Raw genomic sequence first — 27,826 nt, forward strand, 5'->3', positions numbered from 1 at the left:
CCGACTGAGCTATCCAGGCACAAACGGTCGCCTGTCACCCTCTACTTTCGTCAGTACCTCTTCTACTTTCCAACTTCACGGAAGTTCCTCATTATACCATGGGAGGTAGCACTCCTAGAAGAAAACGTGCGAATACCTGTCCGGCATATAGTTTTAATCTGCCAGGAAGTTTCAACACGGCGCACACTCCGCTGCAGAGTGAAAGACCCATTCTGGATCCCGTAACTAGGCTGAATAACGCATTTTAATTACTGTACACTTTCATCCATTTGTTGACTCATAAAGTATCACTCTAAGTGACTGTGATTAACTCTACGTCAACTCATTTGAAAATCTAAATGAATTCTTAGTGTGAAATCTCAGAGATCTGAATAGCAACCCTCAGTATAGAAAATCAAAGAAAACAGTCTCAAGAAAGGACTTTGCAAAAAACCTGAAGCTATTGATGGGCGAAGATATATTTTTCCTTGTATCAATAGTATTGATGGTGGTTAGTGTTTAACGTCCCGTCGACAACGAGGTCATTAGAGACGGAGCGCAAGCTCGGGTTAGGGAAGGATTGGCAAGGAAATCGGCCGTGCCCTTTCAAAGGAACCATCCCGGCATTTGCCTGAAACGATTTAGGGAAATCACGGAAAACCTAAATCAGGATGGCCGGAGACGGGATTGAACCGTCGTCCTCCCGAATGCGGGTCAATAGTATTACTATTAATACATTGCTAGAAGTATTAATATTAAGTTAACAGCGTTATTCTATTTAGCAACGCTTTTAGTTTTTGCTGTCATGGATCGTACTGCTTTCTGAACAGTCTGGCAGCCTGGTCGGCGATGATGTTGCAAGGAATCTCAGAAGCTGTAATCTATAAGAAGTCATTAATCGATCTCCATAAATCGCCCGGAAACCATTCGTGTCCAAGTACTGTAGGGTTTTATCGATGAAAAGTGGATGACAGTTTTCCAGTACATAGAACCAAAAAAAAGTACATAAAAGAAAAATTGACTGCAGGTTCTTACTACACATCCATTCTGCATCACCGAACGAGGTAGCGCAGTGGTTCCACTCTGGATTCGCATTCGGGAGGATGACGGTTCAAACTCTCGTCCGGCCATCCTGATTTAGGTTTTCCGTGATTTCCCTCAATCGCTTCACGCAAATAGTGGGATGGTTCCTACGAATGGGCGCAACCAACTTACTTACCCGTCCTTTCCTAATCCGATGGGACCGATGATTTCGCTGTTTGGTCCCCTCCTCCCAATCATTTTGCATCAGTTCACACTGTCCACGAGACACCACAGGACATTGTAACGACGAGATTGTATTTCTTGAAATAAAACCACTACGTTCTTTTAAACAATAATCGGAATATATTCTGGAATGAATAGTGCCTTTCCTACTCAAATCGACTTAATTCTGATGCTAGTTGAGTAGAAATATTTGATCTAACTTTTCTTGCATCGAAAATTCGGTAACGGTGACTGCGATCAATGCACCTATTACACAAAAGAGCCTACATCGAATTACTCGTAAGAGTTCTCAGACATAAGTGAAGTTACATTGCATTAGTAATTCTAAAAATGATCCAAAGAGCTGTGAGCCCTCTTTTTCGCATAGGAAGCGATACCATAGCGTTAAATGTATGGCAATAGAAAAATTAATCACGTTAGATGATATACTACACTGGTTCATGTTTCCATGTAAGTAGAGTAGATATTATAGGTCCGTTTTGATGCAAAGCGTGTTGGTAATCAAATAATTATACTTTTTTTTAAATCTTTGCTCTCTTACAATGTTCAACCATTTAACTCAAATAAATGGTAATTAATTCAATTACGGAAATTGTCAATGGGAAATGCATTTGTGTCTCAGGTAGTGCTATTACGTAGCGTATGTAAACGTTACTTAGAACGAATACTGTATCGTTTCGTCACCACATGAATCTTTTAGTTACAAGTTTTCTTCCAGCACGCGGTTCGTGCCTGACTAAAAGGAGTCGGTAGTTTTCGTATTTCTCCAGTTATTGACCATCATTTTATTCAGAGTAACGGAAACGTTTCGTTATTCATTTGTCTTCTTCCCCGCATCTATCTTGCCAACTATGTAGTTTTGTATTTCTCCTATTTCTTATTTTAAACGGGCGCAGTCGACAGTGCGACGGAATAACAAGTACGTTTCTTCAGTCGCCATGTTTTCTTTGCGGCATGAAATTCGAGTCTGACTAGTGCATAATCGGTAATATTCGTAATCCTCCAAATCCTCTCTTGCAGAGCAGTCCACCAAATCCTTCCTCCGTGAAACGCTCGCACATGCGACAGTTGGCGTGACTTGTTCGGAAACTATGTCCCAAGTCTTCAACATCACTTAGTTCTGTCTACTTACGTTCTTTTACGAAGCATCCAGTTCGATTAGAAATTTAAATAATGATATGAGGTGAGTGGCGGGATCAGTTCTCTTTTATGTACATTATTCGTATGAGTTCACATTAACAGAAATTTAGTAGATTTTCTCACTGTGCATTGCAACCATTGTGGGGAGGAAAAGAAGCAAACTGTGGGCTTCATTCAGAGAAGAGCCAGAGCATAAATCATAGTGTGATTTTTTGTGGCCATCATGGTCGGTCAAAGGAGGAACTCCACAAATATAAAAGAAAAACATGTACTAACACAATATCTATCAACTTAGTTTATTTCCACCTGAGCCGCAATGTCTAAGACACTACCATTTCCCTTATCTTCCAATAAACATCGTAAAAGAAAACAGGCTTATGATGGCAGTCCTGTGTTGTGCAGTTTGAAAGCCTGTCGATGAAAGCCTCTCAAATGAGACGGTTGCGAGATCTCGCGTCCTCCTGTACCCCTGACGAGAGTCGGGTCCGCAATGCACGTCGCTCCCATTAAGGTGGCTGTCGAAGTGTCTAATGCGTCTAATTTTTAAATTACTGTGTCACGCTATAGATAAATGAAAGGTACTGGTTAACATCTTCATACTAGATTCTAAATTTGTGAAAAAGAGAAATGAGTCTACAAGATTTATGCAGGGTGAATCAGGAGGAAAGGTACAAGCTTTAAGAGTTGATAGTATTAGCTATGCTGAACAAAACACTTCCCATCGACATACGACCTACTGCGAATGGTTTCCTAGAGAGAACATATTTAATATCACTTTTGTAAGTTTTCTTGAATAAACTGGAACATGTCACAGTACAAAACCCAACTATATCAATTTTCTACCAGAAAGGTCCTTCTCATTTTTTCTCTGGATGTAAAAGTTTGATCAAAGAGAGCGAGGGAATATTGAAAATCTCGAGCAACCTGCATGCGCTGTTGCTTAGGTAGTTTTTGTAGGCCAATCTGACGGAGTTTCTCTACTTGATAGACCATAAGTGTCTTGTAATGATCGTCCCAACTTCCTCTGCACTATTGTGGTACGTTGTAAACAATGACAATCTTTGAATAATACAGAAAATAAATAACAATACACATTAAAAGTTTTCTATTTAGGAAACCATACACAATAGGGGATATGTCCATGTCAAGTATTTTAGTTCAGAACACTAACACTCTCCCCCCTCAAAGCATGTATCGCTCCTTATATCTCACCCTGTATAGCGGCAATGTTGCAGCTGTGTCAGATGAATGCAGACGGCTAAAGAAGTCATCTACATTAGCCTGCAATGTTCCGCTGCTGCCGAAAATGAATTAACTCACGATTCCCGACTTTATCAACTGGTTCGGCCAATTTGGCTTGGTCTGATAGTGCTCTGGTAGTGCGGAGCTGAGACTTTCATATATAAGAGGACGGCAAACACGTACCTCCAGTGAAACAAGCAGATACACTCTCAGACAAAAGAAAGTCGCATCACGAAGAAATTCCCCGAATGGGAAGAAATAGACAGATGTGCTGTACATGTACCAACAAACAAATGTGTATAATTTCAGAAAAATTCAAAAGGAATAGTTCAACTAATTGAGCAACTCAATAACGAGTTGGTCCACCTCTGGCTCTTACGCAACCTTTGCATTGTTTGATAGAATTGTAGATTGTCCTCCTGAGTGATATCATACCCGATTCCTCATTCTGTCCAACTAGCTCGTTAGATCAACAGAATCCCGAACTGTTTGGGGGGAAATGCCCATAATCCTCCAAATGTTCTCAACTGGCGAGAGATCCGGCGACTCTGCTGGCCAAGAAAGCGTTTGGTAAGCATTAAGAGTAACAGTAGATACTCTTGCCATGTGCGGGCGGGCATTATTTTGGTGTCACATAAGCTCAGGATGGCTTGTCACGAAGGGCAACAAAACAGGGCATATAATACCGTGGACGTACTAAGTGTGCCACACATAACAACCAGATATAAAATGAAATGGCACCCCAGACCATGGCGTCTGGTTGTCAGGCCGTATAGTGGGTGACGGCCAGGTTGGTATCCCACTGCTGTCTAAGGCTTCTCTAGACCCTTCTTCGTTGGTCGTCGGGGCTGCGAATCTCGTCGACTGGAATAAAACTGTCTTCAGTGATGAGTCCCACTTCTAAACGATCCCCGATGAACAGCGAAGACGTGTCTAGAGACTCCGTGGACAGAGGTGGGATAACAACCTGAATGTCACCCACTACACGACCCAACAACCAGGAATGATGGTCTGGAGTATGATTTCATTTCACAGTAGAACCACTTTGGTTGTTATTGGGGAACGCTGGCAACACAGAGGTACGTCGACTATACTGTACGCGCCGTTTTGCTGCCCTTCCTGTCAAACCATCCTGAACTTACATTTTAGCAAGATAATACCTGCCCGCACAAGGCGAGAGTTTGCACTGCTTATCTTCGTGCTTGCCGAATCTTGACCAGCAACGTTGCCGGATCTCTCCATAGTTAAGACTGTTTGGAACATTACGGGCAGGACCCTTCAACTAGCTCCGGATTTTGCCGATCTAACCTACCAGTTCGACAGAATATTGCATGTTATCTCTCAGGATGACATCCAACAACTCTATCAATCAATGCCAAACCAAATAATTGCTTGCATAAGGGTCAGACATGGACAAATGTGTTATTGACGTGCACAATTTTGTGTTCATGTTCGTCACATATACCGATTTCCGTGTCATTCGGATAATATCTTCGTGGTGTGAATTTTTTTTTTAGACTGTAATTCAGGTAAAGGTGAAGTCTGTGGCGCTAGCCCGTGACCGAACTACAGCCCTAGCTGTAGCCACTGTGCAGCCTTTCCATTCGCAGCAGAATTAGATGGGGGCTGGGGGGAGGGGAGGTGGGCGCCGCGCCCAAGCTGCCTTTTACCCCCAGGATGATCCTCGGTACTCGTTTTAACAGCAGACTGAGTGGCTCGGTGGGGGGGGGGGGGGGGAGGGGGTGGTTGGAATAATCGCCACACCTACCCGCGACTGAACTCAGGACCTCTAGTACTGGTGTCTAGCGCTCCAGCCGATAGACTACTATCGTCAGAAACAAATAAATACATAAGTTTATTTTTTCTAAGTGATAATTACAAATTGGTTACCCCCTCTATATCTACACGGGCGCTCTGGTTAATGAAAATGAAGGCAAACGTTGACTCTAGGCTGGTATAGAGTTACTAATACTCGGCAAAGGAAACGGTAGACCCAGTGGCGTAATTAGCTTGGTCATGTGATTTTGTACGAGTATTCAAGTCCAAAGTAACATGCATTGTTACCATTTTCGGACTAAGCATTGCAGGGCACTCTTTGCCGGCGCTTTGACGTTTTTAAGCTTCTCAGGAAACAGCTGCCCATAGCGTTTCCACAACTTTGTTGTCACGTAACTTTCGACAACGAACAGCCGTTATTCCACTGTACCATACTGCTTCACTCATACTGACACAGCCCGCTCTGAAACGGTGTGAATTACGTGGGTGTCGTACACGTGGAAGACGAGCGTCACGGGTTGTAGTTCTATGCATACATTCATGTCCAATAGTATCCACTCGTCCGGGCCAATTTTATTTTCTCCAATCTGTATGAAGGGCACCCTGCTATATCGTATGCACCGACGCATTTCGAGGCCGACAGAAATAAATCCAGCTCACGACTCGTATTGAATCCTAGATCCCAACTACGTCAGTCTAGCAACACACACACACACACTCGACACTTTCACCATGACCAAAACCACTCTCATTTTGATGAGATGGTAAGTAAATTTATCACGACCGCTTTTCGAAGATTCTATCTCCGGTTCTTTCTACGAAAATTATTTTGTCACAATTACATTAAAATAAGTTTGTAATAGAAAAAGCTGGGAATGGATAATTGAAAAGTGTGTAATTATAATCCATTTATTACGAAACTATATTTAGTTCATACTAAGTCATCCAATATATAACTGGAAAGAACAATCCTTCCCGCTCAGAAGTGTTTGTAGGTCTAAGCATGTAAAAATAAAACAAAACGACTTTGTAATCTGAAGAAGGAATCAGTATTTTGTAGCGTACTCAATGAGTTTGATCACAGCTGCACATATATTTTGCATGGAATCTACAAGCTTTGGTAATCATACAGCAAAAAACGTTTTGCATCACCTCCGTTCCGAGAGTTCTGGAACCTGTACAATTGGTATAGAGACCAACATAAACATCATTTCCGCCCTTTTTATTGCTCATGAAAACCACGCATTGAATGTTGTACCACCATACTGCGAGACCTTCAGAGCTGGTGGTCCAGGCTGCTGTACTCACCGGTACCTCTAATACCCAGTAGCACGTCCTCTTGCATCGATGCATCCCTGCATTCATCGTGCCCTGGTATCCACAAGTTCATCAAGGCAATGATGGTCCAGATTGTCCCACTCCTCAACGGCGATTCGGCGTGGATCCCTCAGAGTGGTTGGTGGGTCACGTCGTCCATAAAGAGCCCTTTTCAATCCATCCCAGGCATATTCGATAGGGTTCATGTCTGGAGAACATGCTGGCCACTCTAGTCGAGCGATGTCGTTATCCTGAAGGAAGCCATTCTAAGATGTGCACGATGGGGGCGCGAATTATCGTCCATGAAGACGAATGCCTCGCCAATATGCTGCCAATATGGTTGCAGTTTTGGCATGGTTGCACTGTCGGTCGGAGGATGGCATTCACGTGTCGTACAGCCGTTACGGCGCCTTCCATGACCACCAGCGGCATATGTCGGCCCCAAATAATGCCACCCCAAACGTCATGGAACCTCCACCTTGCTGCACTCACTGGACAGTGTGTCTAAGATGTTCAGCATGACCGGGCTGCCTCCAAAAACGTCTCTGACGATTGTCTGGTTGAAGGCATATGTGACACTCATCGGTGAAGAGAACATGATGCCAGTCCTGAGCTATCCATTCGGCATGTTGGCTCTGAGCACTATGGGACTCAACTGCTGTGGTCATTAGTCCCCTAGAACTTAGAACTACTTAAACCTAACTAACCTAAGGACATCACAAACATCCATGCCCGAGGCAGGATTCGAACCTGCGACCGTAGCAGTCGCACGATTCCGGACTGCGCGCCTAGAACCGCGAGACCACCGCGGCCGGCATTCGGCATGTTGTTGGGCTCATCTGTACCGCGCTGCAGGGTATAGTGGCTGCAAAGATGGACCTCGCTTTGGACGTCAGGAGTGAAGTTGCGCATCATAAAGCCAATTGGGCATAGTTTGAGTCGTAACACGACGTCCTGTGGCTGCACGAAAAGCATTATTCAACAAGGTGGCTTTGCTGTCAGGGTTCCTCCGAGCCATAATCCATAGGTAGCGGTTGTCCCCTGCAGTAGTAGTCCTTGGGCGGCCTGAGCGAGGCATCTCATCGTCAGTTCCTGTCTCTCTGTTATCTCCTCCATCTCAGAACAACGTCGCTTTCGTTCACTCCAACTGGACACTTCCTTTGTTGAGAGGCCGGCCGAAGTGGCCGTGCGGTTAAAGGCGCTGCAGTCTGGAACCGCAAGACCGCTACGGTCGCAGGTTCGAATCCTGCCTCGGGCATGGATGTTTGTGATGTCCTTAGGTTAGTTAGGTTTAACTAGTTCTAAGTTCTAGGGGGCTAATGACCTCAGCAGGCCGGCCGAAGTGGCCGTGCGGTTAAAGGCGCTGCAGTCTGGAACCGCAAGACCGCTACGGTCGCAGGTTCGAATCCTGCCGCGGGCATGGATGTTTGTGATGTCCTTAGGTTAGTTAGGTTTAACTAGTTCTAAGTTCTAGGGGACTAATGACCTCAGCAGTTGAGTCCCATAGTGCTCAGAGCCATTTGAACCATTTGAACCTCAGCAGTTGAGTCCCATAGTGCTCAGAACCATTTTTTGAACCTTGTTGAGAGCCCTTCCTGGCACAAAGTAGCAATGTGGACATGATCGAACCCCGGTATTGACAATCTAGGCATGGTTGAACTACAGGCAATATGAGCCGTGTACGTCCTTCCTGGTGGAATAACTGGAACTGATCGGCTGTCGGACCCCCTTCTTCTAATATGCGCTGCTCATGCGTGGTTGTTTACATCTTTGGCCGGGTTTAGTGACGTGTCTGAACAGTCAGAGGGACTGTGTCTGTGATACAATACCCACAGTCAACGTCTATCTTCAGGAGATCTGGTAACTGGGGTCATGCAAAACTTTTTTTAATGTGTGTAGGTCATGTGGGAGCTTTGACCATTCGTGCAGTAAGGCAGCAGCAAATTGATCCTTAGTTACCAGCTTCTACGTAGAACACGTCTGTGAAATTCGTCCCTAAGGTGTTCTGTTGGATTTAGCTCCGGGCGCTGCCATGGCCTCTATCTAAAACGCACTTTTTAAGTGGATTGAGCTGTGTTTTGAATCATTGTCCTGCTGAAATATCCAGTTGCTTTCTCCTATGTGGAACCATATTATTTTCTAAGGAAACTACCTATTTTCCTTCTATTTGGACTAGACGACCAACCCCACACCATGAAGCTGCCACCACCATGCTTAATAGTCAGTACCAGATTCTTTTTGTTGTCCCTTTGGTTTTTTGGTAGACGTATGTACTGCACAGCCTCAGAAGGAAATATTTTAATTTTACTTTTATAACTCCACAAATCCTTAGACCAACATGTAGCACTCCAAGTTTTATGTTTCTTCGAAATATCTATTAAAGTACCTGCTACCAGGTGAGGTTTTACAGAAGAGACTTGTAGATTCAGTCCATGACGCTGCTAAAGATAATTCCTAAATTGTCGATCCGATTTTCTTGGATGAGCAGCCGACTGCTTACAGATAGTACGATCCTTCCTCAATGTTGTTTTCCGAGGAGACATGACCTTTGCTTATTCGTTCCTTCGCTTTTGTGCCGTCGACTCCACACACTTATTTGTTGCTATGAAATTCCATAGTCTCTAGCAACTCTAGACTGTGACTTTCCCTTCTTCAAAGCATTCACAACAGGTTGTTTCACATCAGCCGATTATTCTTTTTGTGTTTTGGCATGCTGCTAGTTACCTCTACAAATAAACAGTGTCTGAATGCCTAGGTAACAATAGTTAATGACTAATGTACCACAAAAGCAAATTACAAAATAGTTTTGAGCTGAAGGGACAGTGACTCACACTGTTATTGCATAACGTTGCTTGTTTACTAGTTAATATGCAACCACGCAGATGTGAATCTCTTGATGGAGTGACGGTTATAGGCGAAAAGATGTTTCTGCCATGTAACCATACATAATGTGTGTAATTCACTATCCACATTTCGCCTTGCGACATTTTTCAATGTTACTCTGAAATAAATAAACAAAAAAAGTAAAATAATAAAAAGCAGGGCAAAAATACAAAAAGTAAATTTTTTTGTCCTGCGTTTTGTTATTTGTAGATTTTATTGTTTTTACTTTCTTGTATAGCACTTGAAAATGGCCTAAGGCCGAAATCTAGTTAGTGAAATAAACATATTATATTAAGGCAAATGACGGAATTAGTTTTTCGAATAATTTTTTGTCCTGTTTTTTGTTATTTGTACTTCTTATTGTTTCTATATTCCTGTGCAAGACCTGAAAATGGTTTGAGGCGGAAATCTAGAAAGTGAAATAAGCATATTATACTCAGTTAAATGCCGGAAATATTTTTTCGGAAAGCTTAGAAGACTGTGGCTCCGGAAAAAGAAAAAGAATCATCACGAGTTAGGTAAGCTGCTCTGTTGTGACCGCAGGCAAGCTGTACTGACAACATAACACCGCAACTACGAATTTCTTTTGAGTGGTATTGTATGAAAGAAACGACGTAGCTTCAAAAAAGAGAAACTACATTAGATTTTTACAGGAGAATGAAGTATAATACAGTAATTAAATTGGCCAGTGGTCAATTTAGAGAATACATGAGTTAATGCACATTACATCGTGAATAAACGCTGCAAAGAGTATCATCAAACAATGCTGTCGGTGTACGCTGAATTGTGGTGCTATGCGTGACATTTTAGTACAGGTGTTGTAGCGAGTGGTTCAAATGGCTCTGGGCACTATGGGACTTAACAGCTATGGTCATCAGTCCCCTAGAACTTAGAACTACTTAAACCTAACTAACCTAAGGACATCACACAACACCCAGTCATCACGAGGCAGAGAAAATCCCTGACCCGGCCGGGAATCGAACTCGGGAACCCGGGCTTGGGAAGCGAGAACGCTACCGCACGGCTACGAGCTGCGGACTGTAGCGAGTGACACTGCTCCAATACCAAAGTGTATTCTATCATTGCCTCGGCTCCCAATCTCTCAAGCGTAAGCAGCACGGTGTTGCCGTCCCCCGTCGGGTTTATCAGTTCTGTTCGTTGAATAATAAAGGCTGTTTCATTTCCGTGAATAGACCTCTAACGATGGAAGTCAGCTTTTTGAAACATGTAGTGTAGTGAATAAATTAACAGTAGTAGAATTCATGCATTCTTTTAGCGCCATTTATTCTCATCCTGGAACGGTATCCATCACAACACGTTTTCTCTGTTTGACACGGCAGAGACGGGCGATCGGTGCGCGGCGCTCGAGTGCGGACCGTGGTCGCGCTGCGAGCTCTCCGCCTCCGGGAACCCAACATGCCGCTGCCTGCCGTGTCCACCCACACCCGCCCACGCCGCCCCCGTCTGCGGCTCCGACGGCGTCGACTACGCCTCCGAGTGCGAGCTGCGCGCCGCCGCCTGCCGCGACGGCGACCGAGACCTCACGCTGCGGTACAGGGGGCCCTGCGGTAAGTCTCACGCCAAAACCTACCATACCCTACCAGCCACACTACTGGCTCTTCACAATGTTCAATGTGAAAGGCGGCAGTCGGCCCTCCTTCCATACAATTCTATAGTCTTATAAAGTGCTGCAGACTATCCTTTCTTGGTTTTCTCACATTTTTAAAATGACAGGGAGGAAGAACATGCAGGGAATGGAATTCAGTACATTCAATGTTTTTTTATTTCTTTACTTTATTTTACTTTTATTTTATTATTTTTCCGTTTGATATCCAGCCCACCATGTACACTGCTTGATAATTGCTAAGAAACGTCTGACACCTTCTAAGGAACAATTGCCTCTGATCAACTGACAATTACTACAGACCAAATGACCAGTGATAGAAAAACGAGGGCAAGACGTGTTAACTGCAGGAAGCCTGTAGACGAACGCTCTGTATTCATTCGACAGTTCATGCAGTATGGTGTTTGACGAAGGTTTTTGTGGAACCAATTAGTGCGACATTCCGTGCAGTATGGCATCATGTCTGGAAGACATCATTTAAGACCTTAGCACCACGAGCAGTTGGACGGATCGAAGCAGATCAAAGTATCACTACCATGACCACAGTAATAGGTGTGCCCCAGGGTATCGCGATTAAAACAGGCCGCTGGAGGTGGGAATACTATAAGAAAGCAATAGGACTGATATGTAGTCATTGTGGCGAACAGGAACAGACACCTCACTTCTAGGCAGTTAGTTGGAGACCTTGCAGCCGCTAACGGTGCAAGTGTCTGTGTCACAACCGTTTCGTGGCGATGAAATCAGGCTGGTTTGTATGATCGGAAACCTGTTAAACGCCATCGTCGAGAAAGAGTTCAAAGGGGCCAGCAACAGCGCTCCAGAGTGACATCCACGACGAATATCGCTTCACGGTGGAAGCGATTCTGGCCACCAGTAAGTGTGGAGAATGAGGGTAACACGTTACACACCACGGAATGTTCGCGAACGTCCCGCTATTGCCTAGGCATTATGGTGTGGGCAGGCATTATGCACAATGGCCGAACACTGCTGCATATCTTTGCACGAGGTACCGTAGCATCATAGTGGCGCTGCAGGGACATTATTCTGGACCATGTTCGTCTGTTTATGGGTGCGATAGGTTCCGCCTTCTTATTTATGGACAAAAAAGCTCGCCCACACAGTACTGCTGGTGTGTCGGACACACTGGAAAGTGAAGATATTGTAAACATGGAGTGGCCTGTGTTATCCCCGGACCCAGATTCTATAAAGCACTACTAGGATGCTCTTGGCAGATGTGTTTCTAAATTAACACCCCCTCTCCGAAGCGTGCAAGAACAGAAAACAGCCTTGAGAGGGGAGTGGGGCTACATCTCCCAAGGATTTCTTAACAATTGGCTAGCCAGCATGAACAACAAGTGAAAAATGTGCATTAGTGCCCGAGGAAGGCATATTCCATACTGAGAGTCCGATATCGACCTTTATGATGGGAATCTGACCTGTGTCAAACATGAATATTATTTCCAGCTGTTATCCTGCTTTCACATGGGATGAAATCAGCACCATTCTCCGTCATACAGATGGCAGTAGTATCGCGTACACACGGTATAAAAGGTCAGTACATTAGCGGAGCTTTTATTTGTACTCAGGTGATTTACGTGAAAATGTTTGCGACTTGGTGTTTTAATTAACAGACTCTGAACGCGGAATTCTAGTTGGAACTAGAAGCGTGGGACATTCCATTTCGGAAATTGTTAGGAATTCAATATACTGAGATCCACAGAGTGCAGAGTGTTCCGAAAATACCAAATTCCACAATTGTCACCACAGACAACACAGTGGCCGACGGCCTTCACTTAACGACGCAGAGAAGCGGCGTTTGCGTAGAGTTGTCACTGCCAACAGACAAGCAACACTGCGTGAAATAACCCCAGAAATCAATGTTGGACGTACGACGAACGCTTCCGTTAGCGCAGTGCGGCTAAATTTGGCGTTAATGAGCTATGGCAGCAAAACGACCGCCTCGAGTACCTTTGCTAAGTCTCTCTTAGGCTCGTGACCATATCTATTTGATCCTAGACGACTGGAAAATCGTTTCCTGGTCAGATGAATCGCGATTTCAGCTGGTACGAGTTGATGGTAGGGTTCGAGTGTGGCGCAGACCCCACGAAACCATAGACCCAGGTTGTCAACAAGACACTGTGCAAGCTGGTGTTGGCTCCATAACGATGTGGGCTGAGTTGGACCCGATCCTCTGTTCCAAGTCATTGACTGGAGACGGTTATGTTCGGGTACTTTGAGACCATTTGCAGCTATTTATGGACTTCGTCTTCCCAAACAACGATGGAATTTTTATGGATGACAGCAGGCTGTGTCAGCGGGCCACAATTGTTCGAGATAGGTTTGGACAACTCGAGCGAATGATTTGCCCACCCAGATCTTCTTATATGAACCCCATCGAACATTTTTGGGACATGATAGAGGTCAGTTCGTGACCAACATCCTGCACAGGCAACACTTTCGGAATTATCGACGGCTATAGAGGCAGTGTGGTTCAGTATTTCTGCAGACGACTTCCAGCGACTTGTTGGGTCCATGCCACATCGAACTGCTCCACTACGTCAGGCAAAAGGAGGTGCGAGAAAATACAAAGAAGTATCCCGTTACTTCTGTGACCTCATTGTGTATGGGTAGCAGGTTGAGTATTTCCTCTGATTGATTTGTTACAAGAACCAGTATTAGAGGTAGTCTGCGCAGTAGTTCTGGTGTCACATGTACCAAGTGCGTGAGAAAAATAATGAGACTGACAACAATGCAAGGGATCTGACAACACTGCGTTCTTCTACTTGTGCACAAATATGTGTTCATCCCTTCCAGGTTCTCGGTCCACGTTTCCACTCCGTACAGCCACCACGTGATTTTTGAGAGCGCCATCAGTGAAGCTATGTTTTTGTTGTGTTTTACGAAAATGGAAGAGCGGAATTTAGAGCAAAGTTATGCCATCAAGTTAAACTTGAGGTCTCCACGAGTGTGAACTTTGAAAAGTTGAAACAGATCCATGCGGAACAATCCTAATCAAGAACACAAGTTTTTCGCTGGCACAAATCATATTTGGAAGGCCGAGAACACGTTGAAGATAAACATCACTCAGGTACTCGAAAAGTCCACGAGTGTACTGCCGGTCCATAGTGTCCAATGAGCACAATATTTCGGCTATCAGACATGTCGCCATCGTCAGGTGCGCTGATGAACTGAGCTCCTGAGAGCGGGCAGCCGTATTAAATCCCCTCCCCTCGCTCAGGAAAGGAGCGGATGACTAGCGCGGACGAGGCAGTTACACCGACGCCACCACAGACGCCGATGCGAGCGTCTTAGCGACGGCTGACGCGCGGGCGCGGACCGCAGAGAGAACGCCTCGCGAGGGGAGGGGATTTAATACGGCCCCCCGCCCTCAGGAGCTCAGTTCGTCAGCGCACCTGACGATGGCGATATGTCTGATAGCCAACATATTGTGCCCGTTGGACACTATGGACCGGTACTACACCCTTGGACTGTTCGAACAAGAAATACGCCGGGAGAAACTGAAGAATCACATCGCTCAGGTAGATCTTCAGTTTCAAAACCGAAGAAAACGTGGAACATGGACATGCTCTTATGAGATCAGGCTGACGTTCAACAATAAGGATGATGGATGGCCTGTTAAAGTTAGATACTTCCAGTGTACATCAAATTTTGACCGACGTTTTGCACATGCGAAAGGTTTGTACCAAATTGGTGGCGAAAAACCTCACAACTGAACACAATGACAATCGAAGAAACGTGTGCGTTGATCTTCTTGAGAGGATCGCCAATGACCACGAATGGTTCAGTCTTGTGATCACTGGTGATGAATTCTGGGTTTTTGAGTGCGATCCTGAGACAAAGCGCCAAAGTGTTGAATGGCACACTGAGACATCTCCTCGACCGATAGAAACTCGAATGAGCAAATAAAAATCAGAACAAGGCTGATGTTCTTTTCTGACAGTTGGGGTATTGTGCATAAAGAATTTGTTCTTCCAGGACAACCTCTCAACTAAGTGTTGTTCAAAGATATTCTTGAAAGGCTCAGGAAAAAGGTAAATAGAGTGAGACCAGATGTTGAAGACGAAGCTGCTTCATGACACCGCCCCTTGTCACACGACCACTTCCATAACGGAATTTGTGACCTCCAAAGACACAAAGACATTCCTGTTGTTCCACAGTCTAGCTGTTCTCCTGATCTGAGTCTTTGTGACTTTTTTCTTCTCCCCATATTGAAAAATGCTTTAAATGAATGTGATTTTGGGGTCTTGAAGAACATTCAGAAGGATGTGACGCACATGTTAAAGGCCCTACAAGTTGAAGTCTCCCAGCGCTGCTGCCAAGACTGGGAACAACGTCTCCCCCGAAGGGAACTACTTTGAAACAGTATTGTATTTTGAAACAAATAATAACTTCGGTGGATAAAAATCAGTCTCATCACTTTTCTCACACACTTCGCATCCTGCCTAGTGGCTACGAGTATGACATACGAGAGGCATACACACACTCATATTTCCCTCGCTCCTTACCGAAAGCAATAGGAAAGTATAAGGTGTAGTCAAATGAATACGGGACAGATGGTCAAGTACTAACTAAACTGTTCGTTATTTCAAAAGAAGTCGCCATAACTGTTAGTACATTTATACAAAAATAGCATGGGGAGAGATCAGGGCTATATGGGGGATGTGTAACGGTATCATAGCGAAGATTCTACAGTGTAGTCGAAACAACTTTGGCAACATGCGGGACGGCATTCTCCTGCAACAAATGATGCCGTCCGTCGACATTCTGGGTATTGGACTTCTTGTTGTCACTTTTGATAATAAGCGTAGATGTGGTACTGAGTCAAATGCTTTTTGGAAATCAACAACTACTGCATTCAGTTTTCAGTTTGTCAAGTGAGAGCAATGCGTGTTGGATTTGGCGTGATCGATGTTTTCGGGATTCGTGCTGGTTGGCATGGAGGAGATCATTCCGTTCGAGATATCTCATTATATTTGAACTCAGAATATGCTCTAAGATTCTACAACAAATCGCCGTCAAGGCTGTTGGACGGTATTTTTGTGGATGGGTGTGACTTGTGTTCTTTTACAACTAGTGGGCACGTTATTTGTTCGAAGAGCTACAACAGATTATACTTAAAAGAGAGGCTAACTCAATCAAAAATTATGTGTAAAGTCTTACAGGGATTCCATCGTGTCCTTGAGATCTGTTCAGTTTCAACGATTTTGGCGGTTTCTCAACACCAGACAACACCAGTGACTGGTGAGCCCATAAGTTGTCAAGTTTGTTTTGACTAGGATGCAGAAGTTTCGCTGGGAATCCCGCACACATCCCGCATGCAGTCCTGATCTCCTAAACGCGATATATGTTTTTTTGGAGCCATGAGGAAACAAATTCAAGGCTATCGATTTGCTTCGGACAACCAAAAACATTTTTCCATGAACGTATTGGGAGACTTGTCTCACATTGGAATAAATTAAATAACAAACAGTTTAGTTACTTTTTTCTGTCTGTCTCCTAAGTGGAAACAAGGCCCCGAGAGCAAACGACATTCCGTCGGAGCTACTGACAGTCTTGGGCGAGCCAGCCGTGACAGATCTCTTCCATCTGGTGTGCAAATATATGACACGGGCGAAATACCCACAGACTTAAAGAAGAATATAACAATTCCAATTCGGAAGAAAACAGATGCTGACAAGCGTGAATATTACCCAACTATCACTTTAATAAGTCATGGTAGCAAAATACTAACACGAATTCTTTACAGAAGAATGGGAAAACTGATAGAAGTCGACGTTGGGGAGGATCATTATGGATTCCAGAGAAATGTAGGAAATACGAGGCAATACTGACCCTACTACTTCTCTTAGAAGATAGGTTAAGAAAGGACTTACCTGTGTTTATCGCATCTGTAGACGGAGAGAAAGTTTTGATAATGTTGACTGGAATCTCTCTCTGAAATTCGGAATGTAGCAGGGGTAAAATACAGGGAACGAAAGGCTGTTTACAACTTGTACAGAAACCAGACAGCTGTTAGAGAAAACGAAGGGCGTGAAAGGGAAGCGTGAGAAGGAAGTGAGACAGGGTGGGAGCCTATCCCCGATATTATACAATTTGTACATCGAGGAAGTAATAAAGGAAACAAAAGGAAAATTTGGATTAGAAACTCGAGTTCAAGAAGAAGAAACAAAAACTTGGAGGTTTCCGGACGATGTTGTAATTCTGTCACAGACAGAAAAAGGTCCTGCAAGAGCAGCTGAACGGAATTAACAGTTTTTCTAAAGCAGGATATAAGATGAACATCAACAAAAGCAAATCAAGGATAATGGAATATAATTGAATTAAATCAGGTGATGCTTAGGAAATTAGATTAGGAAACGATACACTTAATGTCGTAGATGAGTTTTTCTATTTTGGCAGCAATATCATCGATGATTGGCGAAGTAGACGGATATCAAATAAGGACGCAGTGGCAAGAAAAGGGTTTCTGAAGGAGAGAAATTTGTTAACAAAGAGTATAGATTTAAGTGTTATGAAGTGTCTTCTGGAAGTTTTTCTACGGACTGTGGTCATGTAAGGAGGTGAACATGGACGATAAACAGTTTAGACAAGAAGGTAATGGAAGCTTTAAGAATTTGGTGCTACAGAACTAATGAGGAGGTACTGAACAGAACTGAGGAGAAGAAAATTTAGTGGCACAGCTTGACTAGAAGAAAAGAGAGGGATGGTTTGACTCATTCTAAAGCATTAAGGGATCACCAATTTAGTACTGGAGGGAAGATTTGGGGGGTGGGGGAGGAAGGGTAAACATCGTAGAGGGAGACCAAGAGGCGAATACAGCAAGCAGATTCACAAGGCAAGGATGTAGGTTGCAGCAGTTATTCCGAGATGAAGAGGTTTACACAAGATACAATAGCTGGAGAGCTGCATCAGATCTGTCTTCAGACTGAAGACCACAACAACAAACACCTACTTAGCTTTCATGTATCGCGAATCTCCCGCCCAGTGCCAAGCGCATCTGACGGGAAAAAAATCGCTAGTAACTCCGGTATACAAGGGTAAAACAACAGACCTGCAGAATTACAGACCAATATCTTTAACATCGGTTTGCTACAAAATTCTTCAAATATTCTCATTGCGAATACATTTCCTTGGGAGGAAAGTGATTCTGTCCACAGATTACTTTGGTTTTAGAAAGCGTCGCTCTTGCGAAACTTAGCTTGCCCTTTTATCACATGGCATCCTGCGTACTATGGATGGAGGGCAACCGACGGATTCCATATTCCTAGATTTCCGTAAAGCATTGTGCAACACTGGCGACTGTTAACGAAGATACGAGCATACGGATAGGTTCCAGATATGTGAGTGGCTTCTCATGTTATAGATCCCAATATGTTGTCCTAGACGGCGAATGTTCATCAGAGATAAGGCTCAAAATGGCTCTGAGCACTATGGGACTTAACATCTATGGTCATCAGTCCCCTAGAACTTAGAACTACTTAAACCTAACTAACCTAAGGACATCACACAACACCCAGTCATCACGAGGCAGAGAAAATTTCTGACCCCGCCGGGAATCGATCCCGGGACCCCGTGCTCGGGAAGCGAGTCAGAGATAAGGGTATAGTGAGGAGTACCTCAGGGAAATGTGATAGGATCGCTGTTGTTCTCTATACACATATATGACTTGGGGGATAGGGAAAGCAGCAGTCTGCTGATCTTTGCTGATGATGCTGTGGTGTATGGGATGGTGTCATCGTTAAGTGACTGTAGGAGAATACTGTATGACATACGGGATATCTAGTTGGTGTGATGAATGGCAACTAGCTCTAATTGTAGTGAAATGTAACTTAATGCAGATTAGTAGATAAAACACTCATAATATAGTACAAGTAGTTAGCTGACTGGCACAGTCAAAGCGATTAAACAGCTAGGCTTAACGCTGAAAAGCAATATGAAATAAAATGAACACACAAGGACTGTAGTAGGGAAGCCGGTACTTTCGAGCAACGCGCTAGTATTACGGAGATGCTTCGTGAACTCAAATGGGAATCCCTGAAGGGACGGCGGCGTTTTTGCGAGTAGAACTGTTGAGTAACTTTAGAGAGCCGGCACTTCAGGCTGACTGCAGAGCGATTCTACTGGCTAAGGACTACGAAGATAAGATATGAGAAATTAGGGCTCATACAGGGGCATATAGACAGTTGTTTCTCCCTCGCTTTATTTGCGAGGGGAACACTAAATGATTAGTTGTGATACAGAGTAGCCTCCGCCACGCACCGTACGATGACTTGTGGAGTATGTATGTAGATGCCGAGTACCCTACCGCCGTGCTCTGAACTCCGTAAGGTGGTTGTACCGCCTCACGCCTTTCACAGCTCACCGCCAGGCCGTGCTCCGTCGTGGCTCCCGGACACCCTGCCAGCCTTTCTGCTGGCCCTCCGCATTAGCGGGCCCGCTGCTGGCGATAGTTGTGGCTATTGATCTCGGCAGCGTGACCTGTCTCAGTTTCCCGCCGCCGATAAATTACGGACAGCCTAGCAGCGCCTCGGCAACGGCAACGGCCAAACTTGGGCGGCCGCGCCCCACTCTCGCCGAAAAACGCGAGGCAACTTCTAATGAAGCCGCCGCCGTCAGCCGTCCATTAGGCAGCGTTTGTTGCTCGTCTCTGCCGCCCACAAGGTCCAAGACAGCCGGCAGCGACTGTTTCCAGAAACACAAACGGGCGTGCCCTCACGAAGACCGAAAATCTCCTCTGCAGTAACCAACATCGGTTCCGGAAACAACAATCGCACGAGACACAGAAAGCAGTATATAACGGAGCCCAAGCGATTGCCGTGTTCCTTGACTTCCATAAGGTGTTCGGTACAATATGACAATGTAGCCTATCAACAAAATGCGAGTGTACAGAATATCTGACCAGTTGTGTGATCGGATTCAACAGTTTCTATCAAACAGAATACACCATGTCACTGTCATCAGAGAGAAGTCTTCAGACTTGAAAATAGCGGATGTATGCCAAGGGAGTTTCATAGACCCCATTACTTTAAGCAGTGTACAAGGTGCTCCAGAAATGGTACGACAGACTTCCAACGATTGTAGAGGGTCTCTTGAGGAATAAATCGAGAACAGGAACCTGTGTCTGGGCAAGTCATCCAACGACGTTACAGAGCGTTGAAGTTATAGGCGCCAGCGCCTGTTACTAAGCCACCCCTTCAGCAGCAAACGTGACTTCGTACGCTGGCGGAACGCAGGCAGAACGTCTCGCATTGTTGTTTGTTATTCAGTGATCGCGACTGATCGCCGCGATCACCTGTGGAGAAGATGTAGAGAGCTGCTGCGTAGACAGGCATTGTCTCCTACAAATGAGAAGCTCTGTTGTCTTGGTGGATGACGGTTTTGGACACTTGTTTCCATCCTCATTTGGTTTACAGGAGAAAATTAGACTTCGGATGGAAACCCGGATCCAAAACCGTCATCCACCGAGGAAAAAGGATTTCGCATTTATAGGAGACAAGGCCTGTCTAAGCAGCAGCTATCTACATCTTCTACACAGGCGATCGAGGCGATAAGTCGCGATCACTGAATAACAAACAAAAATGCGAGACGTTCCGCCTACGTTTCATCACTACACAAATCAAATTCGCTGCACAGGGGATGGCCTAGTAGCAAGCGCCAGCGCTTGTAACTTTCACGCTTTATGGCGTCGTTGGATGACGTTTCCTGTCCTCTATTTCTTCCTCATGAGACCGTCTATAGCCCCTCGAAGTTCGTAGACAACGTGGTCGCAACGTTTCTAGGACTCCGTGTATATAAATGACGTAGTGGACAATGTGGGATATCCACGAGGTTTCTCACCGATGGTACCGACGTACAAAGAGAAGCGGAAAAGTTAGAAAATTGTAGAGAACTGTAGGAGGACGTGCAGAAGAAATGTGGTTCCGCCCCACTGCCAGTGATGGCCTTATGGTGGTTAGGAGGAGGCCAGTTCAGAGCCTGCAACCAAACTGTGTGCGTACTACACACACTGGACCTACAACTGGAGATATTGTCAGGGGTGCGATTTCGTATGACAGCAGGAGCGTTCTCGTGGTTATGCTACGCAAGGTGACTGTAAATTTATATTTCAATCTGGTTATTCGCCCTGTTGTGCTGCCATTCGTGAACAGCATTCCAACGGGACAACTCTCGCCACGTACCGCTGTTGTGACCTAACGTGCTCTACAGAGCGTCGGCATGTTGCCTTGGCCTGCTCGATCACCAGATCTGTCTCCAATCGAAGAAATGTGGGACATCATCGGCGGACAACAACCCATGTGTTGTCCATAACCAGCAATAAACATCCCTGTATTAACCGACCAAGTGCAACACGCATAGTACTCCATTCCACAAATTGAAATCCGGAAGCTGCAGAACTCAAAGCATGCAATTTTGCATGCTGTCATTCAACCTTCTGGCGGTTACACTGGTTATTAATGTACCATCATTTCACGTTTACAATGGGTTATTTCGCGCTTTCATTAACCTGAGATCTTGCAGTATTAATCACTTACATACATTACCTATACAAATGTATTCTCTAAATGTCATTGCCCTATATTAATTATTTTTTGATGCTCCTATTTTTTTCCATTAGTATATATTGGCTCCGCCTGCGAGGTAATGTTATGCACATCGAGGTAATACTATGTAATTTACTCTGTGCTCCGTGAACAAATACGCTGAAATTACTATGTTTGAGAATGGTGTAAGTATTGTTATAAATATTGGAAGCCAGCTGAGGTACTGAACTCTTGGTAAACTGTATCAGGTTCAGTAGTTGGTTGAAACGAAGGTGGTACTTTGTGACACGTGCTTGCGAAATGATATGCCATTACGTACGTAAATGCCAAGGGCGTTCAGTAAGTAACACAACACTTTTTTTCTGAAAGCAGGTTGGTTTTATTGAGGATTACATGCTGTTCTCCACTCTGTTGGCTACAAAGCCTTATTTCTCCTCTGAGTGCGACGGCCTTACGCCATTCTGCTTGGCTGCATGGTACCACTGTACTGGTCGACGTCGGAAACAACGTCTTGCTGCATCAATAAGCTCCCCATCATCCGCGTGCTGCTTCCCGCACTGGGCCAAACAGATGGAAATCGGAAGGTTCGAGATCAAGGATGTAGGATGCAAAGGAAAGAACAGTCCAATAATATTTTATGAGCTCCTCTCGTGTGCGCAGACCTGTCTGAGGCCTTCCGTTGTCATGGAGAAGAGGTTCCTTTGCAGTTTTGTGGTATCGAACACGTTGGAGTCCTCTCTTCAATTTCCTAGGGTTAGCACAGTACATTCCACAGTTGATCGTTCCACCATGAGGAATGACATCAACCAGAATAACCACTTCAGATTCCCGGAAGACACTCGTCATAACTTGACTGGCTGACGATGGGCCTTTGAACTTTTTATTCGGAGGAGAGGTGGTGTGGCGCCATTCCATGTACTGCCGTTTTGATTCCAGTTCGAAGTGGTGAAACCATATTTGATCGCTGCTGACGACTTCTCATAAAAAAAATTATGGCCATCATCTTCATAACGCACCAGCAGTTTCATACAATTGGTCCTTCGTTGCTCCTCATTTATGGTCTTCTGCTAGGCGGCGAGGAACCCAGCGGGTGCACACCTTTGAGTACCCCAACTGGTGGACGAGTGTGTCAGCACTACCAGCAGAGTGATGTTTGATTGTGATCCGTCGATCACCCCGAATAAGAGTGTCCGCACGTTCCAACACTGCAGGAATCACAGCTGTGACGACCGGAACTTATGAGCTCGGACAGGATGCGTGACCTTGTTGCAATGATGAAAAACGACTTGCCCAACGACTCACCTTGCTTTTGTTGACTGCCAGGTCTCCGTAGACGTTCTGCATGCATCTATGAAAATCTGCGATGCGCTTGTTATCCGCCAAGAGAAACTCAATGACAGCTATCTGCTTGGAACGTAACTCTGCTACAGACGCCATTTTGTAGGGGACGTATAGACCCACTACCTATCGGAACCTCAGACTAGAGAGGCTGAATATTCCACGATGTCACACACCAAATTCCGCGTTTTTCAACCGAATAGGGGGAGAAAAAAGTGTTGCTTTACTTATTGAAAGCACGTCGTATTTAGCACATGAGTCAAACAAATGGAAATGAGAAACAGCATCTGCAGTTAGATTATGTAATTGGTTCCAAATCAAGTGAGCAGAGTACATGGTCAATTTTTTCAAGGTACGATCCGCCGCGAAATTGAAACCAGAGTGAAAATCCGATGAGACTTTGGGCAGCTGTATTGCGCATTGTTTGTAATATGCCGAGCGCACTTTTGATTTCTGAGCGCAAAGTGAGCGCACAAAGGTGCCTAGAACGATTCATGGTTATTTAGAAGGCCTGGACACTTTCCAGCGATAACAAAAAATGTTTATATTGAGATTATATACCACATGAGTATATAATGCACTGGAAAGAACAGCATGCAACTCAACAAGTCTTTCACGCCATATTCACAAATTTTCAATTTGTGAACTGTTATTCACAAGCACACGTCCGGTCTATAGCACGACTCGGTTCACACACACCCTAAAGTGTCTGCATCGATGTCAGCCGCAGCCGGCCTGATACGTCATAGTAAGCAGGCGCTGTTCTGTGGAAATGGAGATGTGAAAACAGTATCTCTTATGTAATCCCACAGGTACAAATTGCATTGTGTCAGCTCTGGAGAAAGTGAGAGCCATGCCATTAACTAGAGATTGTTGGCTGAGGCACAACCAATTCATTGTCATAGTAGATCAGTATCCAAGAACTCACAAACATCTTTGTGGTAGGGCAGTGGAGCACCACCGTGTTGACAAATGAAATTATACTGTTCTATTGCAGTTGCAGCAGAAACTACGCAAAATGGGTTATTTGTTCGCCTGGCAGCAATGTTGCTGGAGTTCATTATAATAAATTAAATTTCTTGAGTTGCTATTCTGTATACAGGATGTAACAGGTATAAGCACTGATATTTCTGTTGCTGATTAAGGACGTTGAAATGAAAAACACTTACATGAGAACTGACGTCGTTTGGTGTCTACTTTAGGTACTATAAGATGTTTGTTTTTATGTTGGCTAGTACCTCCAAGTGCATGTGATAAGAGTAAGCCATCATTGCTTACTTTCGCCTGGGCAGTAGGTCGGATGTTGCTTGTGGTTAGTCCGCACTGAAAGGCATAGTCCACTTAGTGCAGCTTCGACCGTGCAGGAAACATCAGGTCATAAAGTTTGTGACGTGTTTGTAAGAAGACTGTTCGACACCGAGAAGAAACAAACAACACTGATTCGTGTACATATTAAGGTACCAGACATAAAAATATCCAGATTCGTGCCCATTACAAAAAAAAATGGCTCAAATGGCTCTGAGCACTATGGAACTTAACTTCTGAGGTCATCAGTACCCTAGAACTTAGAACTACGTAAACCTAGGTAACCGAAGGACATCACACACATCCATGCCCGAGGCAGGATTCGAACCTGTGACCGTAGCGGTCGCGCGGTTCCAGACAGTAGCGCCTAGAACCGCTCGGCCACCCAGGCCGGCCCGTACCCATTACACTCTGTAAGCAAACATATAAGACCTTGCGTCATTACAAACATTATTTTACAATCACTTGGAAGTACCTAGATCATTTAGAATAACTCTGTAAGGTTACCCAGCAAGTGTGAAGCGTGTGGAAGAGTGTACTGTATTGACTGAGGGTTTCCTCCTGATTTCATGCAACCCACATAATGTAACTGTCATGCCTGACAGAAAAGTGCGGGAATGGTGTGGGAGCTCGCTGTGTCTGCAAGAAAGACACTCCTGCAGCGTTTTCGATAGGAAGGGGTTTGATAACCAATTCCAGATATGGCTCCGTCTGATTTTCATCTCTATGCTCACATGAACCGCTGGCTATGAGGGCAGCATTTTGGCACAGACAATAAACTGTGGACCAGCGTAGAGAATTGGAGGAAATCACAGGCGGCTGTCTTCTGTGACGATGGTTTTGCAAAGTTTATACAACACTACAGCAAATGTCTAAGACGGAATGGCAACTACGTAGAGAAATAGCTGTAATATGTAGCTAAATGTTGTAAATGAAACATTTTTATTTTTTACTGTGGTTTCCATTTCGCGACTTATCGGACCTTGAACAAAAGAAGTCTTATACACAAGCCATTTGTCGTCTGAAGGACATGTGCAGCGTGAGTCAGATACAGTAGCGTCAATATAAATTCAATTATATCAACGACTTCCATAACAGCATGGAATAAACAAAATTGTAGCGAAGAGTGACTGAACTGGCTGCATAACACTTAGGATTCTGTTACCAGCCTCATAAATGAGCGAAGCTTCTGTAACACCTCACGTATGTATACCAGCTCACTTCCGAAGTTCATAGCAAGTTTAGGACACGAAGTTAGTGGAAGGTGGCTGTGGGATACGAACACGATTCGAATTATCTAACAGAAAATATTACATGCAAGGAACCACTTCGAATAATCGCAATAAATGAACCTTTCTCACCAATACTGCAGAATCACTGATGCAGCATCTAACTCCAGCCAAACTGCCTGCCAATACTAAGCCCACGCTAAAAAAAGTGTGTTTCAAACCCATTCCGAAGCACAGCCTCCAACCAACTGCAAGATGGTTTCTCATCACCCAGGAACCGACAAGCTTCCGCCTAACATCTCACAGAGACAACTCACAGACCTTTACTGTTTCTGTCTCTCTGGTTACACAAGCATCTTTTACACAGTATCATCAAACATAAATTCACGAGTTAATGAAAGTACATCATCAAAAAATTGAAAGTGGCCGTTAAACAAGCCACTTTCAATCTCTATATTTGTTGCTATATTCCCACTAAAGTAATATACGAAGTGTGATCAAAAAGTAATGGGAATTTTCGTATTTTCCTAAAGTATCTTTTTCGTCACATCAACTTTGTCCCCTTCAAAGTAATCCCTCCCAGACATAGCACACTTGCGCAAGCGCTTTGTCCAGTCTTGGAAGCACTTCTGGAACTCACTTTTAGTTATGGTGTTCAGCTCCTTTAGCAATTCTGTTTTTATCTCATCACTGGTGGCAAAACTACGCCGTTTCATGTTTCTCTTCAGCTACCGGAATAGAAAGAAGTCGCAGGGGTCATGTCCGACAAATACGGTGACTGACGCAAAAATCAGGAAGAAGCATTGGGGTGTGAGCGGGAGCATTTTCGTGATGCAATTTCTACGAATGGTTTCGCCACAAATAGGCTATCCCATTGTAATGGAAGAAAACAGTGAGATGAACCTTTATATGTGAACGAACTCGTCGATTTCTTTTTTCACTTCAGGTAGTTTGCATTGGGACGATTAGGCCTTGGTTTCCAAATCATACCCTGTACTCATGTTTCGTCACCCGTAGTAACCCTTTTAGAAGCTCTGCATCGTCGACTTCATTCATCAGTTCCTGATCGATGTCTGCATGACGTCGTTTTTGGTCGAAATTCAGTTTCGAAACAAACTTTGTTGCTATACGTTTTAGGCCCAAAACATCCGGAAATATTGCTTGGCGTGAGGCAAAAGATTTGCCAACTTCACCAGCAATCTCTCTTGGAGGAGATTCTGCGATTTTCCAGAACAATTTTTTTCTTCTACCCTGTCATCAGCAGTTGATATGCTAGGGCGTCTAGGGCGGTTGTCGTCTTTAACGTCTTCTCCACCTTCCTTGAAACGTTTACAGCTGTCGTAAACTCTTTTCTTACTCATAGTGGATTCGTCAGATACCACATTCAGCACTGCGAATGTTGTGCTTAACTTTATTGCTTAACTTTATTTCTTTCCTCAAGGAAAATTTTACGCAAATGCTTTGACCCTGTGTATTTACGCTCCTCTTGGTAGTTCCAATATAAACTTTACCACACGTACACGGAATTTTGTATACACAACATATCAACAGAGGACGGCGTTTATCCTTCACAATCGGAGTACTTAACTTATTTTCTTTGTTGGTCTAAAGACTGGTCTGTAAAAAATTACCGATCTGAGCCATTACTTTTTTAATAAAAGAGAGAGAAACTGTATTTTTCTGTCGTTGTGGTTATAAATAAACGACTAAAAGAGCACAAAAGCCTTTGCCTACTACGAAAAATAGAGAGATCAGCTGTAGCAGAGCATGCTCTTCAGTCAGGAAACCATGAAGCGAAGTTTTCTAAAACATAAATTTTGTCTACAACGTCAAATTAGTATCCACGGCTATGTAGAAGAGTCATTCAAATTTATAAGCATCAGGATAATTTTAATAGAAAAGAAGGGGCACTGAAACTTAGTGACATATGGACAGTAGACTTGCAGAATCGCTAGACGATTTTATCTTTGACAAGACGACAATCGACAGTTAAGTTTTGTCTTTGACAAGGATTATCTCTGCTCATCACGTGTTACTTCGACCAAGCCCCCTTTCCTACAGTATATACGTCGCTCTCTGACGTCCGACCAGTCAGTCGGCAAGACTCAGCGGGGGAGCACCTCTGAAGATGTCCAGCGCAGTCCTGGACGAAACGTCAGGAACAG

At 44.3% G+C, this 27,826-nt stretch overlaps 1 protein-coding gene across 1 annotated transcript in view; it reads left to right on the top strand.

The window, feature by feature from the left end:
• Positions 1–27,826, top strand: part of LOC126234947 (agrin-like) — a 1,214,606-nt gene that overhangs the window by 763,137 nt on the left and 423,643 nt on the right. Inside the window, exon 4 of the mRNA XM_049943685.1 lies at positions 10,944–11,171. Coding sequence (XP_049799642.1) covers positions 10,944–11,171 — 228 coding nt within the window. The remainder of the gene's footprint in view (positions 1–10,943; positions 11,172–27,826) is intronic.

Source organism: Schistocerca nitens, chromosome 2 (genome assembly GCF_023898315.1).
Source record: "Schistocerca nitens isolate TAMUIC-IGC-003100 chromosome 2, iqSchNite1.1, whole genome shotgun sequence".
Lineage (NCBI taxonomy): Eukaryota > Metazoa > Arthropoda > Insecta > Orthoptera > Acrididae > Schistocerca > Schistocerca nitens.